Consider the following 18,039-nt stretch of genomic DNA (forward strand, 5'->3'; position numbering starts at 1 on the left):
CATACCTTATATCATGTAATAAACTAATATTAGTATAACATACCAAGTTTTCTATCATTGCATCAATTCATTTATATTCCAATGCATATCACTAATTCATTTCATTTTCATATTTCTTTCTCGATTTTGTTGATTCGTTTCATTTCCATGTCGACCCATAGGGCACATATAAACCAGTTCGCATGATCTTTCACATGCTGTCATATATGAAATTTCATAAGTATACATAATGTATCATTTCCATCATCATTTCATATCGCACATGATTTAGCACATTCAAGTTTTATAACCGTTATTAACTTGACATGGGCTTAAGAAGAATACATGAATCTATTTTACTTTGTCTTCAAGGGTTGCTTGAAAACGATGACTTTTAGAACTAGTACATTCCACCATCTTGGGTTGCCTAACAACGATGACTTTCATTATCTATCAATACTATTCATTCTACCATCCCAAATTGTTTGACAACGATGGCTTCTAATCTTTATACCAGTGACCCTATGGCATGTCAATTCTCGACATTCAATATCATCATGTACAAATCGAGTCAGGAAACAGTAATACACCTACCTCAATATGTAGTTTTGCAACAATTATATATGCATATATGCATATGTATATGTATTTATGTATTGAACTCAAATTATAAAAGTACAAACCAAATTCTTTTGTCACTTGTCTACAACTTTCGCTTTTCCTTTCTCTCGAAACGACCCAACATTGTCTTAAGCTACATTCGATGATTCAATCGTAAAAAACAATATTAGATCACATTCAAATGACATTCAAACACATTATCAACATATTCTTCATTTTATTCATTTTAGTCCCTATACCCGAGATACACATATTTGTCCATATTTAACGTCAAATTAAAATCCAATTTTACATTCTTTCACTAGGGACCTTATACTTTTCATCTCTTGCATAATTTCATGATAGTTTTCAATTTATTTAATTTAGTCCCTAATGTCACAAAGTTATCTAATAAGTTTATCTTATATTCTAACTTAGTCCTTATCATATTCTAAGCTTATTAACTACCAATTTCTTCAAATTAAGCTCAAAATTTTCAATTTCATTTTAATAGCAACTTGTTAAATACTTAACAGTTGAAAAAATGATACATGGACTAACTAAATTAAACTTTCATGGTAAAAAATCTATATAAATTCAAGGAAAAAGCTTAGTTAATAGTTACCTAAAGAAATTCAATGGCTTTTCCTTTCAAAGCTTGGACAGCATGAATGAACAAAGAAAGATGATGTTTGTTTTCTTTACATTCCACTTAGTTTCATATATATATATAGTATAATTAATAACGTAATTAGTTTGATTATGTTTAAATCATTTATTAAAGCATATTTATACTTACTTTAATTACAAATCATGTTAACGGAAATCATCATCTTCCACTATCAATATAAAAGATAATGGCTTAATAACCAATTAGGTCCTTTAGATAATTGTTAACTAGGTCATTAAGCATTTCCTAAATTAAAATTTAATAGCAATTGAATTTTACAATTTAGTCCTTGATCTTTAATTAAATATTTTCTCGGTTAAATTACTTAGCTGATCTTTAGTACATTTTCATATCAACTTTGGTAATATATTTATTTTATCCTTACTAACTCAGTTTACGAAAATAAGGTTTCAAAATCGCATTTTCTGACACCGGAAAATGTTGGGTCGTTACAAATTTAGTACACCATTGTTTTTGAGTAATCTTAACTTATTGATATGCATATGGAAGGATTTGAACTCATACTAATTGAATTATTAAAACATTGAATTTATCACCCAACCGAGTTTTATTTTGGTAATTTTATACATTTTAATTTTAACATGCACAATTTATTACTTCCATTAGTTGTATATATTAATAATGTTATTGATCGAGTTGGTACCACAAGTAAACTCGACACCAACTCAAGGTTGATAACAACACCATGATAAACAATTATATTCATTTAATATACTTAATCGATGTGTTTATGTGTTTAAATTTTATTTTACTCACTATTTAATAATAGATATAAAATAAATTTTTGATTTGAGCTGTACAAATTATCAAATTATTTTTATTTGGTATTTTAATAATAAATATAAAATAAATTAACTTGAATAATTATTTAAAATATTTACAAAAATTTTAAAACTAAAAACCCGCAATACGTGGGCTAAATTATTGTGGTGTAAATGAATGTAATTTAAGACCACTAAAAAACAATAAATGTGGAATTTCTCCTTTTCTTTATAACTACTATAGTCTTAATCTTATATAAACGTATCTTAATGATTCACTTTCATTGAATAAAAATTCTCAATCTCTCTCTTTCACATATTTACACTTTTAATAAAATTTAAAATGGAAGGATCATCCCGTTCAGTTTCAGCTTTAGTCCTTCTTATGTTAATTCTCTTGGCAACAGGTTTTCTCTTTTAATAAAATTTTTAATTTTTATCATTTAAATTTATTATTTGATTCACTATAAATTCACTCTTTTCTTACAAAATATTTGTATTTAACATGCTCAGACGGACATAAATCTAAGCATGTCAAGTCTTAAATTATATATATACACAAATTTAATGTTCATTCTTTGACAAAATAATAGAAGGTGATAGTATGAAGTTGCCACATTAACTATATAATCATGATGGATGCCTATTGTCCCATTTCTCTTTTGGTAGTTTTGTTATTAGTTTTTTATTTAATATATGTGTATATATTAAAATTAATCGCCTCATTTAGTACAAAATTAGCTACCCGTATTATTTTTTATTTTTTTGACATTCACTAACATAATACGTATATATCTTTATGAAATGAAACAGAGATAGGAACTATGGCAGAGGAGGAACATAAAATATGTGAGAGCAAAAGTGGTAAATTCAAGGGGATGTGCTTCCTTGATGCTAATTGTGATAGTGTTTGCAAGGAGGAGCCGAGTTCCACGGGTGGGCATTGCCATGGCATCTTTCGCATTTGCTACTGCACTAAACCTTGTTAGATGAGCAATCTATTAAGATTTTATTATATTTAAAAGATTGCCTCATTTCATTTTGTTATATGCGCACTTGAGAGATGAGAGAATAAGATATCAACATTATATTAATGTACGTTGAATTCTATTACAATTAAATAGTACATTTATAATTTTTATGTTGCATATGAATTAACTTTTAAATTAATTCTCTTAATTTCAATCTTTCGATTTCTTCTTGGACAAATTTGATGAAATTTGTACAATAAAAATGTGTTTGTTCAAATAGTAACGGCTACCATCCCTGGAGAAGAGGGAGCGAGGATGGGGGGAGAGCATTGGGCTTCAACATTTAACTGACCCTATCATGACATCCAATATTTTAAAGAAAAGAGAACAACGTTATATTGAATTTCATGCTATGTGATAAGCTAGTTAATTACGTACCTTTAGAAGACAAAATAAACCACTACTTTCGTGAAGCTCAATATAATTGGCAAAGTTGCAAGAATTCATTGTTGCAGTTAAGATAGAGGAAAAGGTCTGACCTGTGTTTGAGGACTTGATTCATGAGTCACCTTGGTCGGTGCTGCCGTAAAAGTTGCATCAACAAATCATCATTTATAGTCAATCGGTATTCACAGTAAACGTTTCCATAACCAACCCGGCCTGGCCCGGCCCATGGACAGGTCTATAATGCTATTATACTATTTTTATTTTTATTGTTATTGTTTGGATATTATATAACTCTTATTTTATTGTTAATTTTACTACTATATTAGAGCATTTGCTTACTAAGTTGAGACATAAAGCTTTTTTTTAAATATATTTTTAATTGTTGGGAAGCATTTATTTTAATAGGTTTAGTATATTTGATTTATTATATTTTCTAAATTTATTTTTATATAAAAACAATCGAAAAATAATAATACAGGCAAACTAGGTAGAGTTGGAACTAGAGGTGCTCATGGGCAGGACGGCCCGGCCCGGACCGACGGCCCGCCCAAAATATGGGAGAGTTCGAGTAAAAATATAGGCCCGAAATATGAGTTTGGGCAAAAAAAGAGGCCCGTTTAGAAAACGGGCCTGGCCTCGAGCACCATTTTTTTTGCCCGGGCCCGGCCCGGCCCGAATATAATAAATATTTTTATTTTTTTAATTTTAAAATAAATTTTTGGTGTTTATTAAAAATGGGCCGGGACGGGCTCGGGCTTAGGAATTTTTTCCCGGGCCGGGCCTGGACAAAAATTCAGGCCTATATTTTGGGTCGGGCCCGGCCCGGCCCGTGCCTAAGATGCGGGCCGAAATTTTTTCCTGGGCCCGGCCCATGAGCACCTCTAGTTAGAACCTAAAATATGAATTTAAAATTTTATATCGATCCAACTCTATGATTTAACTCGACTCATGGTCAAATCTATCTATCTACTTAATTTCCTGTAAATGTTTCCAAGATTTGGGTTGTAAATATGTAGTATGCAGTATGCACTAATGCTGATTCCTTTCTATTTTATAAATATGAACAAAATTAAAGATAACTATATATTTAATTTACTCTCGGTATATAAAATCACTCAATATTACCTACTAAAAACGTAATTACTGAAAGGACTAATTATAATTATTTTATTCAAAATTCTTGCAGGAGATCAAAATTGAATAATAGATTTTTATAAAATTAAAATATAATAATATTAATTAATATTTTTAAGGGCATTAAATATTAATTTTTATTTTAGAGAATTGAAAAGTGGTTTAGATTCACTTATAATGTTAATTAATGAGTGTATATAAATTATACACAGATCAAGAATTAGCTTTCCATGAGAATTTTCACTTTTATCAACCCATTTAAATACATTTACATAATTCTGAAAATAGAAACAAAGATGATAATTTAAGCTACAAGATGCCCTTTTTCTCAAAGGAATTACAATATGTAAAGCTGCTTAAACCACACCATGTCCAGTCATAAGCTTAGGCTAGTCATAAATGCAGTCAGCATAACCTGCACAAACACAAAATTTAGCACATCCAACATATATATTAAGAATAAATCACACCAATTAATCAAAGAAACATAAACAAAATGCACTTACTTGGATTAGTGATGACAACAAGACCTGAGCCTCTAAAATCACAGTTCCACTTGTTTCTTCCCTTGGCTTGGTAGTAAAGATTCATAGCAATGGAAGCATGGTTCATCAGATTATCAGGGCTGAAACAAGGACAACCCTTTTGCATTACACGGCAATCCACTTGAGAACATGCGAAATTAATGTTTGCCAGTAGAGTTGCCTGGTCCGATGATGGCTTAGCCACACACCAACTTTTCTGCAAAAATTTTCCCATTTTCAAAAGCTTTAACACAATTATTTTCACTATTAATTAGTTTCTGAGTTCACAATGAATTACCTGTCCATTTACCATCATCAAAGTTCCACCTAAAAATAAAATAAGAAAAGCCAAGTAAAAACCCAAGGTAGAACTGAACTAGATTCATGAAAAGCATGCAAAGAAAGAAAAAGATCCACAAAAGAAAGTACAGAAAAAGAAAAGACAAGTGTTTTTTTTACTTGGTACTTAGAAATGAAACTGTGAAACCTAGGATTACTAACTAAAACTACCTGGAATGAAGGAAAAGATGAGGAGAGAGAGAGACAGGGCTGCTGCTACTTTAGCCATTGAGAACTGCTGTTGTACTTGAGGATATGAAATGACACTGTGAACTGCAAATCAAAATGATGGTTTTTCTTTATTGAGAGAAAAAAGAAAAAGGCAGAGGGGGGTTTTAAAGGGTAACAGATAAAAGAGAAGGAAAAGTCAGTTTAACGGCTAGTTAGTGGGCTACAATACATTGCATTCAATGAAGAGCCGTTGGGGAATCGTTTAAGGATCCCTTTTTGAAGAAAATGGATAAAGGGGAAAAGACTTACATTTTGAGGGCCTACTTGATTGCCTACCTTTCCTCATTCTACACTCTACTTGGTTTACACCTTCATTCTTAAATTTATTTGAGTTTCAATCCCTATTCTTTATCAAATTTAAAAAATTAGTCTCTTTATTTTAATTTTTTCATATTTTAGCTCAATTGTTGGTAAACACTTCAATAGTTTTTTTTTTGTTAATTTGTAGCATATAGATTGTTTTACTGCTGAATTTTGTTAAGTTTTGCATATATATTATTGAATGGTTAATTTTCAAGTTAGTGATTTAACAAAAAGGTTTTATAGCAAGTTTATTAATAAGACTAATTTCTTAATTTTCATAAAATAAAATAATTAAACTATGATAAAATAAAATAGAATGATTAATTTCTTTGTTTTCCTAAAGTAAGGAGATAGTATTCAGGGTAAATCAGAAAATTTTTAGGAGACCAAAATTAAATTGTAATTTTATGATAATAAAAATGCAATTTCACCATTTTAATAGTCTATATATTTATAATTTTAAAGGATTAAATCAAAATTTTATCATTTTTAGGGTGTCAAAGTATAATTTTACTTTTACTAATTTAAAATTTTAAAAATTTTAAAACTTAAATAAAAATTTTCATTTTAAGAGCACGGACACCTCCACCCTAACTACGTCCTTGATATTGTCCAAAATTAGACCATTAATTTTCAAATTTTTAAAAATCAAAACAAAATTCAATTTTATTTATTTATTTACTTTTATTGGTACATGATATGAATATATTTAAAATTATATATTTACTTATTTTTAAATAAATATAGTTGTAAAAATAATTAAAAAATTATGTAACATCTTATATATAAAATGAACGTGTTTTGGACTTTCCTTCTGCTGCCACGAGGCAACCCATTGCTTTTATTATTATTTACAAAAATAGTTAAATGTCAGATTTGGTCCCTTTAATATGCTTAATTTTAAAATTTAATCTATATGTTTTAATTTTTAATATAATTTGGTTTCTATACTTTTATAATATTTTAATTAGTTCAAATAGTTAATATCATTAACTCTTCGGTTGAAACATTACGTGAATACATATAATTTAAACACCTAAAAGTTTTAGCGACTGATATGTGCTGCCAATTTCTTTTAGGCTTGCATCATTTTTTTTAATTATAAGACAATAGTCAAATTTCAAATTTGGTCTCTAGACTATACTGGAGCTTGAGATTTAACCTGCATATTTTGATTTTTTACATAATTTGATCTACTTACGTTTATAATGTCATTAATTAGTCTGAATAGTTAATATTGTTAACTATTTCAATCAAAATGCTGACGTCAAATTTTCTTAAGAATGCTATTCCAACAGAAAGAAAAACTATTTTATCATGATGGTTTCGAATGAGTGTTTTAAGAAGAAAAGTCATAATAAGTATTTTTAACAATATTTTTATTGTTATATGACTATCGAGTGAATACTTTTATTTATTTTTAAATTTCACGCCAAATGATTTAATAGAAGAATTTTAATGGTAATAACAACTACACTTGAATTTTAAAATTCAAAAATAAATGACTATATTCCGAAAATAAAAGTAGGAGACTAAAAGTAGAGGACTATATTCTAAAAATTCAATAAATTTATTCCTTAAAGTTTACAAAATTTTCAATTTAATCTAAAATCTAAATAAATTAAATTAAAATAAAATGAATTTTAAAATTAAAAAAATGACTAAGTAACTCTTTTGTTCTTGATATATCAAGCTTCCTCTTTTGTATTTGTTCTGAAGTCTTATCTTTGCATTCGAGTTTACTGTTTCTTGTTCCACCTCAGCAAGCTCAAGCATGGTGAATTCACCTAGGTTTCCAATATTTAAAGGTCCAACATGTTCTCCATGAGGCTTTCCACCAAATCAAAAACATATTGGAAACTCTCTGTCTACTCCACATCACCATACTATAGAGAAATACGAGCTGTTATTTTGTTGTTTATTCCATCATCTGTTTACTTGAATAAGATCACTGAAGCATCACATTTCAATTGAACTCAAAATTTAATTGATCTAAACCTAAAATAATCTGAATTTTAAATGACTTGATTAGAATGAACTCAAATAGAACGATCAATAACAAAATAAACATAATCCAAAATTTATCAACTCCAGGAGTGATGTTTCATGTTTTTGAGTTGGCCCAGATCCACCCAACATGCTCGTAAATGAGACTTAAAATGGACATATGGTTATACAATGTGGAAACAAAGCATTTTACAGAGATGTTAATAAAAAAACTGTTCAGTTTCACCTCTTTTGTGACCATTTCAATCAAAAAAATGATGGGTAAAACTAAGAACACCATTAAAAATCAGTTACAGTTTTCTCTGACATTGATCTGCTCCAACATCTTGACAACCTCAGCCATTGTTGGTCTCTTGGAAGGATCTGTTTGAAGGCACATCAATGCTATATCGAATGTAGTTTTAATCTCATCCACTGGATAGCAGCAACCTAAGTTACTGTCAACCACATATTCTTGCTTCCTTTCTTCAACAACTACCTTTACCTGTCGTAATATTTGCACTATCATTAATACTCTCACGGTAATTTATCAGGCTATCACAAATGTCAAAGAAATCGGACCGGACAGATTAAATCGGGAACTAATGACCTATCCGGTCTAGCACATTCCAAGAATCAGGTGTTAATAAACTGGTTCAATGGTTGAATTAATGTGCTATACTAGTTTGACCTTTGATCCCGTTTTTTTTTTTTTTTTTAATTATAAAGGTTTGAATTAAATGTTGATGAAACAATAAAAAAGTTACCCATGTAACAAGCTTTGTTCCTTCTTCAAGAAATGCTTCATCCATGGGTTTCTTTCCGGTTAAAAGTTCAAGCAAAACAACTCCGAAGCTATAAACATCACCCTTCGCCGTTGCTCTTCCGGTATCGAAATATTCTGCAGAAAAAAGTACCAAGTTTTAACTTAATTATCAAACAATCAAACAGAGCAGATGAAAAAAAATGTCTGCCAATGTTGTTTTGTCAAAAACCTGGGGCTAAATATCCAAAGGTTCCAGCCACAAACGTTGAAACGTGAGTCTTGTCTGGTTCCATCAATGTGGCTAACCCGAAATCCGAGACTCGAGCCTCCATGTTCTGGTCCAGTAATATGTTGCTTGACTTAATATCTCTATGGATTATATGAGGGATACAATCATGGTGAAGATATGCTATTCCTCTTGCAGCACCTAATGCTATTTTAGATCTTGTTGGCCAATCCAAAACCTTGTCGTCCATTGATTTTCCTGCATCACAATTTAATCTAACATTAGCATCAAAGTCAGACTCATATGTTACTCGGGACTCGTATGTGAGTATTTATGCATACCATGGAGAAAAGAATCCAAGCTTCCATTAGGCATTAGTTCATAGATAAGAAGATTGTAGTGAGGGTGGGTGTAATAACCATGGAGAGTTACAATGTTTCGGTGTTTGATATCGGCCATGGCTTCCAGTTCTCGTTCGAATCCTTTATCTCTATCTGTTGTTCCTCTGTTAAGCCTTTTTACAGCAAAGACCATGGTTTCATTTATCATTAATTTGTAAACTATACCATACCCTCCAGCACCAATGATGTCTTTGTTGCTTAATTTCAATGTGTTTTCTAAGAACACATCAGATGATAGTGATTGCAATAATGGAGATCTGAACATCACCATTTTCCCACCTTTAAAAAAAAAATCATCAAATTCTAGGGAAAAAACAATCAATTTATATTCATTTAGAAGGCTTAAATATATACCTGAGAAATCGTGTTCATAAATGGTATTCTTTCTCTTCCATCGCCTGTAAAGGAGGATCATAAGAATGGTCTTGGATATGATGAAGAATATGCAGCATATGGTGATGTAAAATGCTATTCCCAGATCATTTGCCATTTTTAATTTCTGCAACAACTTGAAAAAAGAAAAAAATCAGACAAAAAAACTCCAATTGGCTGCCATTGATAGATTTCTTACAGCAAACACAGATTTTGGAAGCTGTAACTTTGATTTTAAAACCACCATTGACAGCAACTAAGGTGCCATTAAGAAACAACATCTCCCAATTATTAGGAGCTTACCTGGTTAGCAGCTTGTTAATTAAGAAACTCTAACATTCTATTATTGTTTCTTAGACCAAAACTCTCTCTCACTATCTTTTCATGCATAAGAAATAATTACTACAAGACAGCAAACTGGGACCTGCCATGGGACACTAAAATTCAATGTTCTTCAGTTTTGACCATACCAAAAAAGTGTAAACAAACTGACATCTTAAACTCTGTACTAAAAAAAACCAATGGAAAATGTGAAGTATATGTATGAACTTGCCAGTTGCCAGAATACTCTTGAAAAAGCTCGAAACAGTCTTGTAATGTAGGTATCAGTTGGACCTAGAAAATCAAAGTGAAAGAGAAATACAAACGCCTACCTCTGAAGACAAAAAAAAAAAGGGGTTTAATTTGTTGATTATTCAACATTTTTCCGTATGCTTTCTTTGACATTTAAGTTTGGTGCATGTCAACCCCCTTTCACTTTCTGGCGGAGTAGAAGGCTATTTTTCCCGAGAATCTTGGATGGCCACATCATCTGCATATGTGGCAGTCGGTGTATGATCTGACACCTGTCTGAACCTTTGTATGATTCATGTGTGGAGACAGATTTTTGGGCCAACTTTTTTGTTGTACAATATTCTAACCAGTTTTCATGCGTCTCATCATTTCTGATATTGAATTCCCTTGCTCTATTTTTTCTGTAGAATTTATTCAAGAATTACATATATATTAAAATATGATTATAAAATTACGATTTCTGAAAGAACTTCTCAAATACTCATAAAAAGTTTTGTTTTTCACCCTTATCGAATACGTATTCTAATTTCCGACACTCACATCAGAAGTTCATCATGTGAGCTGTGACCATAAATTTTCCACCATCTGTCCTTTACTATTTATGTGGGGGAGATGGAATTTCCTTTTTAAGCCAATAGGATGTTATCTATTTGTTTTGATGAAGCAAAGTAAGTGTAAAAGCTGTGAAGGCAAATTGGTTAGGTACTTTTTTGTTGTTGAACTTTTTTTAATCCATTAAAGTCTGCCTTTCACATTTACCGTCTGATACAAATGGTAGGTTTGGATAAGGATCACAGCTGAGCTGGTTAAATATATGCAAATTTTTTAATTCGAATTATATAATTGTTTTAAAATTTAAATTTTTTATATGATTAGAAAGAGTGGGAGTGGACTTCTTTTCTAACCATTCGAATCAAGTTTAAATCCTAAAATCATTGTCGGAGGACTTTACTTGAATTTGATCGTTGGCAATGGATGCATCCTTTGGAAGATCACGTTCGATGTTCTGCAATGACATGAGACATTTTGCATCCATCATATAGTGTAACAATAAGAAATAAAACTGCAAAATTTTTTGAAAGAATAAAAGAAGGGTGCTGCAGCAGCAGGTAATCTCTAGCATTGCATGGAAAGTGTTCTTGCTAGAGCTGCAGAAAACTCCATGGTAGTACAAGGTACTTGATTTCTCCCAACAATTCGTTCTGCTACTCTTTGCTGAGCTGTTTGGCAACCCATCAATTGCTTTGTAAAATGATGGATAATAAGCAATCTGTTAGATACAAAATGGCATAGTAATGAGTTCAAGCATGGCATGGTCAAGAGATCGAAGTTACATTGCTATCAGAGAAAAGAAGATTAAGGCCTGCTCATGCCACAATGTTTGGATCTATAACTTAAGTCTTAGCACCCATCATATCCATAAACTATGTTGCTCTGACTATTCATTTTTCTTGAAATACCCATATCTGACACCCATTTCTAACCAAGATGAACATGAGTATGGTGATATCACCCTCTAAATACATGGAAAAATTTAGAAAGAAATGCAAATGCCCATGTCCAATATGTATTGGTATCCGATGCTTAAACTCGAGTCCAAATAACTTAGGTCATAAATAATCATTTTTTAATAAGAGAGAGGCTGTCTAAAGATTTACCTCAGGATTGGTGTCAATTGAAGACTTGATACAAGTCTTTTGCCACTCCGCTTATGGTTTAGTCGACAATATTCAGTTATTTCTTGAACGGTACTTCTTTTGAATTTTTTAGTTCCAAAGAAGATGCCAGAAATGAAGAAGAGGAGGAAAAATAGATCAACATTTTGCTTGCATTCATTACATAGTCCACTGTCCACCTAAGTCAACGGAAGCACATATGGCCTACTTAAAAATTGTTAATTAACTGTGCACCAAAGGGAGAGCTTAAATCCTTTAGTAATACCAACTCCCCCTGTGATACATGTGTAAGCTCCTTCGAACAATTAATCTTCAAATCTTCCACTTTTACCGTTCTTGGAAGCAACTTCTCTGTGAGAATAGAAAACTTTAAAATGTTTCAAAGAGAGACTCTTTTCAATGAGGGAAAATCTGTGTGCTGGCTAACCATTAACTCTGTGCCCCCGTCTATTTTTAAGTTGTACAGCATTGGAAGACTTGAAACTGAACCCATTAATTGTGGACACCCACGAATTACAAGCTTAGATAAGGAATGAAGGTGTTTAGGCAACCTTCCTAACAATTGGGCGCAATCTATTATAGAAAGATTTTTGAGTCTTGGGAACCTCACAACTTGCTCATCAACTTCAAAAATGTCCCATTCCTCCCATTTTGCAATGTCCACAAAGCACAATTTCTCCAATGATGGAAATGCATTTGCCTGATTCTCTCTTTTAAACTTGTTAAAGGTTGGTCCGTATGCAGCAACAAAGCCACCCAAGCATATGCCATGCAAGAGCTGCTGGTTTCACGTGCAAACATTGATGTTTTGTTTCATTTTGTAATCCTTAATTGATGTAATGTAATTTAGTTCATTTTGAACTATGTTAGGTTGATATTTGATGTAATATTGATAGTGATTGAGCTGATTAATCAACTTTGTTTATGTGTACAATTTGATCACTTCAAGTTATTAGGCTACTTAGTGGTAGTAGGTATTCGTTAGGTTGACTTACTATTTTTGACAAGCTAGAAGCTTGGTTTTATGTATTGGCCTCATGCCATTTTTTAAAAAGGAATGAACTCAATGAAGTTTTCATCCACATGCTCTCCATCTATTTAGCTTTGCTTTAAAATTCTGTTTGTTTTGCTGTTTTGTTTCTGCCGCAAGTCTCGATTCTTGCTACTCAAGTTTCTACTGAACTTGATTGCTCTTAGTTTATAACCTAACAATTGGTATCTAGAGATATAATCTTAGAGGACCTGTTATAGCTTAACACCAGAAACTATGGCTTCATCAGGCTTTTCACTAGCTGCACCACTAGTCTTCCATGGAGAAGGCTTTCATATTTGGATAGTCAAAATGAGGACCTACCTGCAGGCATTCGACCTATGAGAAGTAGTCAACTCAGATGCTGAGCCAGCACCTCTTAGAGCCAATCCAACAGTTGCTCAGATAAGACAGCATGCTGATGAAAGAACAAAGAGGCATAAGGCCATGTCATGCATACAAAACTGTGTGTCAGATGTGATCTTCACGAGAATCATGGCATGTGAAACACCAAAGGAAGCTTGGGATAAATTGAAAGAAGAGTTTCAAGGAACTGAAAGAACAAGGTAACAACAGCTACTAAATTTGAGAAGGGATTTCGAGAATCAAGATGAAAGAGGAAGAAACAGTCAAGCAGTATTCAGATAGAATAATGGTTGTGGTAAACAGCATAAGCTCCTTGGAGAGCAATTTAGCGAGGCCAGAATAGTGGAGAAAGTTATATCTACTTTACCTGAGAGGTATGAGGCAAAAATCTCATCTCTCGAAGACTTAAGGGATTTGACAACCATTTCCTAAACTGAGTTAATTAATGTCTTGTATGCACAAGAGCAGAGAAGAGCTAGTAGACTAGAAGAGCACCAAGAAAAAGCCTTCCAAGCCAAAGCTAAGCCAACATCGAATGCCTCTGCTATAAAAGTAAAAAGACTTGGAGGGCAAGTCTAAGCATGAAAACACAAAAAAGAGGGACCAACCTTGCAGCCATTGCAAAAGGGCTAGTCATCCTGAAGCAAATTGCTGGTTTAGACCAGATGTGCAATGCCAATATTGCAAAAAGATGAGACATGTTGAAAAGGTCTGCAAAAATAAGGGCAAACCAAGGTAGAACCAATTCCAACAGCCAAAGGTTGAAGCTCGAGTGGCTGAAGATAGTAGTGACCATGAAGAACAGGTTTTTGTTGTGTCATGTTCAGCCAATCAGAAGAAGGGCTCAAATGGTTGGCTGTTAGACAGTGGTTGCACAAATCACATGTCACCAGATGCAACTATTTTCAAAACCTTAGATAAAACCTGCAAAACCAAAGTGAAAGTTGGGAATGGTCAGTTCATAAAGGCTGAAGGAAAAGGGGATGTGCTAATTTGCACTCCTGCAGGTGGAAAAGTCATTTCAAATATGCTCCTAGTATCTGAAATTGATAGGAACCTTCTCAGTATAGCTCAACTGCTCGAGAAAGGCTACTCAGTGGTGTTCAAAGGGAAAGAATGCAAAATTTCTGATCCAAATGGATCAAGCTTCATGACAGTCACCATGACTGATAAATGCTTTGAAGTTGATTGGCCAAATGACTCACACTTAGCCTGTACTACCTCCATTGATGACTCCAAGCTTTGGCACCAAAGGCTTGGACATGCAAACTTCAAATCAATGGCTCAAATGGTCAATGAAGGTTTGGCTGAAAATTTCACCAACTCAGTGAAGAATGATGAAGTCTATGAGGTATGTCAGCTAGGAAAACAAGCAAGATTTCCATTTCCTACCAACAAAGCCTAGAGAGCCTCAGAAAGGCTACAGCTTGTGCACACTGATGTGTGTGGCCCAAGGAAGACTAAATCACTCAATGGGAATAGGTACTTTATTCTTTTCATTGATGATTGTACAAGATATTGCTAGATTTATTTCTTGAAACAAAAATCAGAAGTGGCCCCTGTGTTTTTGAAGTTTAAAGTTGTTGCTAAAACTGAAACTGGCTGCAAGCTTAAGACACTAAGGTCGGATAATGGAACTGAGTACACCTCAGCTCAGTTTCAAGCAAAATGTGAAGATGCAGGCATTAAACATCAGCTGACAAATGTCTATACACCTCAACAAAATGGGGTCAATGAAAGAAAAAATAGAAGTTTGATGGATATGGCTAGGTGTCTTCTGTTTGAGAAGAATTTGCCCAAAACCTTATGGGCTGAGGTAGTAAACACTGCTGTTTATCTTCAAAATAGACTTCCAACTAAGGCCCTAGCTCAGAAAACTCTATTTGAAGCTTGGTTTGGATTCAAGCCATCACTGGCTCATCTCAGGACCTTTGGTTGCACATGTTATGCACAAGTTCCAGCTATGAAAAGAGGTAAGCTGGATAAAAAGGCTCAAGTAAGAATTCTGGTAGGCTATCAAAAAGGGCTACAAAATACTAGATCCCTCTACAAATAAAATCCTTGTTAGCAGAGATGTGTTTAATGAAAAAGCAAGCTTGAATTGAGAGAAAATGAACCAGAGGCAGTCTCAAAGATCTTGCATCAGATCAAGTTGAAATTGATCAAGACAGTTTTGAAATGGATGTTGATGATGAACCAGTCAGGGGCACTCAACCATTGACTGATATTTATGAAAGAGCTCAAGTAGTCATAGTTGAACCAAGTTGTTTTGAAGAGGCTAAAGGTTAGCAGGGGTGGAAGCAAGCAATGATTGATGAGATCAGTATGATTGAGAAGAATCAAACTTGGAATTTAGTTGAAAAACCAACAAATAGGAAGATCATTGGGGTTAAATGGGTCTATCGGGTTAAGAACAATACTGATGGTAGCTTGACCAGATTGAAGGCAAGGTTAGTTGTCAAAGGTTTTAGTCAGAAGTATGGATTAGACTACCTGGAGACCTTTGCACCAGTAGTCAGGCTTGATACCATCAGACTGCTAGTTGCCTTAGCAACACAAAAGCAGTGGAAAATCCACCAGCTTGATGTAAAGTCAACATTTCTAAATGGATTCCTTGAAGAAGAGATTTATGTGGAACAACCTCAAGGCTTCAAAGTAATTGGTAAAGAAAAAATGGTGTACAAGTTGAACAAAGCCTTGTATGGCTTAAAACAAGCACTAAGGGCCTGGTACAACAGAATTGATGGATACATAATCACTTGGGATTCGAGAGGAGTATTAGTGAGCCAACATTGTATGTTAAAAAGATAGATGTTGAAACTCAACTCATTGTGGCCCTATATGTTGATGACCTGTTGGTTACAGGAGGAGATCAAGCAATGTTGGTCAACTTCAAAACTAAAATGCAACAAAACTTTGAAATGTCAGATTTGGGGTTGATGTCCTACTTCTTAGGTATGGAAGTAACACAAACATAGGAAGGAATCTACTTAAGTCAAAGAGCTTTTGCAATTAAGATTCTAAACATGTTCTCAATGCAGAATTATAAAGCAACCAGCACACCAGTTGCTATTGGAGAAAAGCTATCAAGCCAATGTACTTTTGAGAAAGTTTGTGAAACAACCTATAGAAGTCTAGTTGGTTGGTTGTTATATTTAACTGCCACTAGGCCAGACATAATGTATGCTGCTAGTTTACTCTCAAGATTCATGCATTGTTGCAATGAAAGTCATTTTAAAGCTGCCAAGAGAGTTCTCAAATACATCAAGGGAACCTTAAACTATGGCATGTTGTTTAGCAAGGCTGAACATTTGAAGCTAGTTGGATACAGTGGCAGTGACTGGGCTGGTTCAATGGATGATATGAAAAGCACCTTTGGTTATGTTTTTAATCTTGGGTCAGCTATGTTTTGTTGGAGTTCGAAGAAGCAGACTGTAGTAGTTCAATCTACTGCAGAAGCTGAGTATGTAGCAGCTACTGCAGTAGTTAATCAAGCCATTTGGCTTAAAAAAATTCTAACCGATCTTAACCTTGAACAAAAGGAAGCAACAAAGATAATGTGTGACAATCAATCTGCTATTGCAATTGAAAAGAACCCTATGTTTCATGGGAGAACAAAACACTTCAATATCAAACTCCATGCTATTAGGGAAATGGTGCAGGCTCATGAAGTGAAACCGGTTCATTGCAGTTCTAAAGAGCAATTAGCTGACATTTTAACAAAAGCTCTTAATGTTTCAAGGTTTCAACATTTGAGAACTAAGATGGGAATTTGCAACATGCTAACCAAGGAGGAGTGTTAAAGGTTGGTCAGCATGCAGCAACAAAGCCAACCAAGCATATGCCATGCAAGAGCTGCTGGTTCATGTGCAAACAATGATGTTTTGTTTCATTTTGTAATCCTTTGTTGATGTAATGTAATTTAGTTCATTTTGAACTATGTTAGGTTGATATTTGATGTAATATTGATAGTGATTGAGCTGATTAATCAGCTTTGTTTATGTTTACAAGATAATCACTTCAAGTTACTAGGCTACTAAGTGGTAGTAGGTATTGGTTAGGTTGCCTTACTGTTTTGATAAGCTAGAAGCTTGGTTTATGTATTGGCTTCATGCCATTTTTTGTAAGTAATGAACTTAATGAAGTTTTCATCCATATGCTCTCCATCTATTTAGCTTTGCTTTAAAATTATGTTTGTTTTGCTGCTTTATTTTTGCCGCAAGTCTCGATTCTTGTTGATCAAGTTTCTTCTGAACTTGGTTGCTCTTAGTTCATAACCCAACAAAACTCAATGCTAACTTTTTGTACCTTATCCTCATTTTCTCAAATATTTCAAATCTTTTCACTTCATCATACTATCTGAGCATTTTTGAGGTTTATCACATTCCAATTTCAAGCATATTTCTTCAACTGATAGAGCTAAATCATTGACAAGGTCATGCATTACAAATCTAGATTTATCAGTACTAGATGTTTGAAAAAAGGACCTTGGCAGTAGATCTCGAAAGTATTGGTTATCTAAACCTTCAATATGACTTGCAGCTCTTGTTTACTGTAGAAAACCTTTTCCCCTCTATAACAAGATTATCTCCTTTTCTTCGAATTCATAATATTTAGGAAGTAAAGGACAAAAGCATCTTTTTAAATGTGAAGGAATATGATG

General features: G+C 33.2%; 3 protein-coding genes across 3 annotated transcripts; 1 reads left to right on the forward strand and 2 right to left on the reverse strand.

The window, feature by feature from the left end:
* Window positions 1-4,803: 4,803 nt before the first annotated feature.
* LOC105776457 (glucan endo-1,3-beta-glucosidase) lies at window positions 4,804-5,776 on the reverse strand. The gene is made up of 4 exons (XM_012599115.2): window positions 5,618-5,776; window positions 5,406-5,434; window positions 5,090-5,324; window positions 4,804-4,998 (listed from the first exon to the last, which is right to left on the reverse strand). The coding sequence occupies exons 1-4, from the start codon at window positions 5,673-5,675 to the stop codon at window positions 4,973-4,975; spliced, it is 348 nt and encodes a 115-aa protein (XP_012454569.1). The 5' UTR covers window positions 5,676-5,776; the 3' UTR covers window positions 4,804-4,972.
* A 2,238-nt stretch (window positions 5,777-8,014) lies between these two features.
* Window positions 8,015-10,413, reverse strand: LOC105776464 (receptor-like serine/threonine-protein kinase At1g78530). The gene is made up of 6 exons (XM_012599134.2): window positions 10,035-10,413; window positions 9,714-9,858; window positions 9,300-9,638; window positions 8,962-9,216; window positions 8,734-8,867; window positions 8,015-8,471 (listed from the first exon to the last, which is right to left on the reverse strand). The coding sequence occupies exons 2-6, from the start codon at window positions 9,847-9,849 to the stop codon at window positions 8,274-8,276; spliced, it is 1,062 nt and encodes a 353-aa protein (XP_012454588.1). The 5' UTR covers window positions 9,850-9,858; window positions 10,035-10,413; the 3' UTR covers window positions 8,015-8,273.
* A 3,846-nt stretch (window positions 10,414-14,259) lies between these two features.
* Window positions 14,260-15,665, forward strand: LOC128039853 (uncharacterized). Its single transcript, XM_052628559.1, has 3 exons — window positions 14,260-14,727; window positions 14,902-15,349; window positions 15,523-15,665. Exons 1-3 carry the CDS (start codon window positions 14,260-14,262, stop codon window positions 15,663-15,665), a joined length of 1,059 nt encoding a protein of 352 aa, XP_052484519.1.
* The last annotated feature ends 2,374 nt before the right edge of the window (window positions 15,666-18,039 follow it).

The sequence above is a fragment of the Gossypium raimondii genome, chromosome 1 (genome assembly GCF_025698545.1).
Source record: "Gossypium raimondii isolate GPD5lz chromosome 1, ASM2569854v1, whole genome shotgun sequence".
NCBI lineage: Eukaryota > Viridiplantae > Streptophyta > Magnoliopsida > Malvales > Malvaceae > Gossypium > Gossypium raimondii.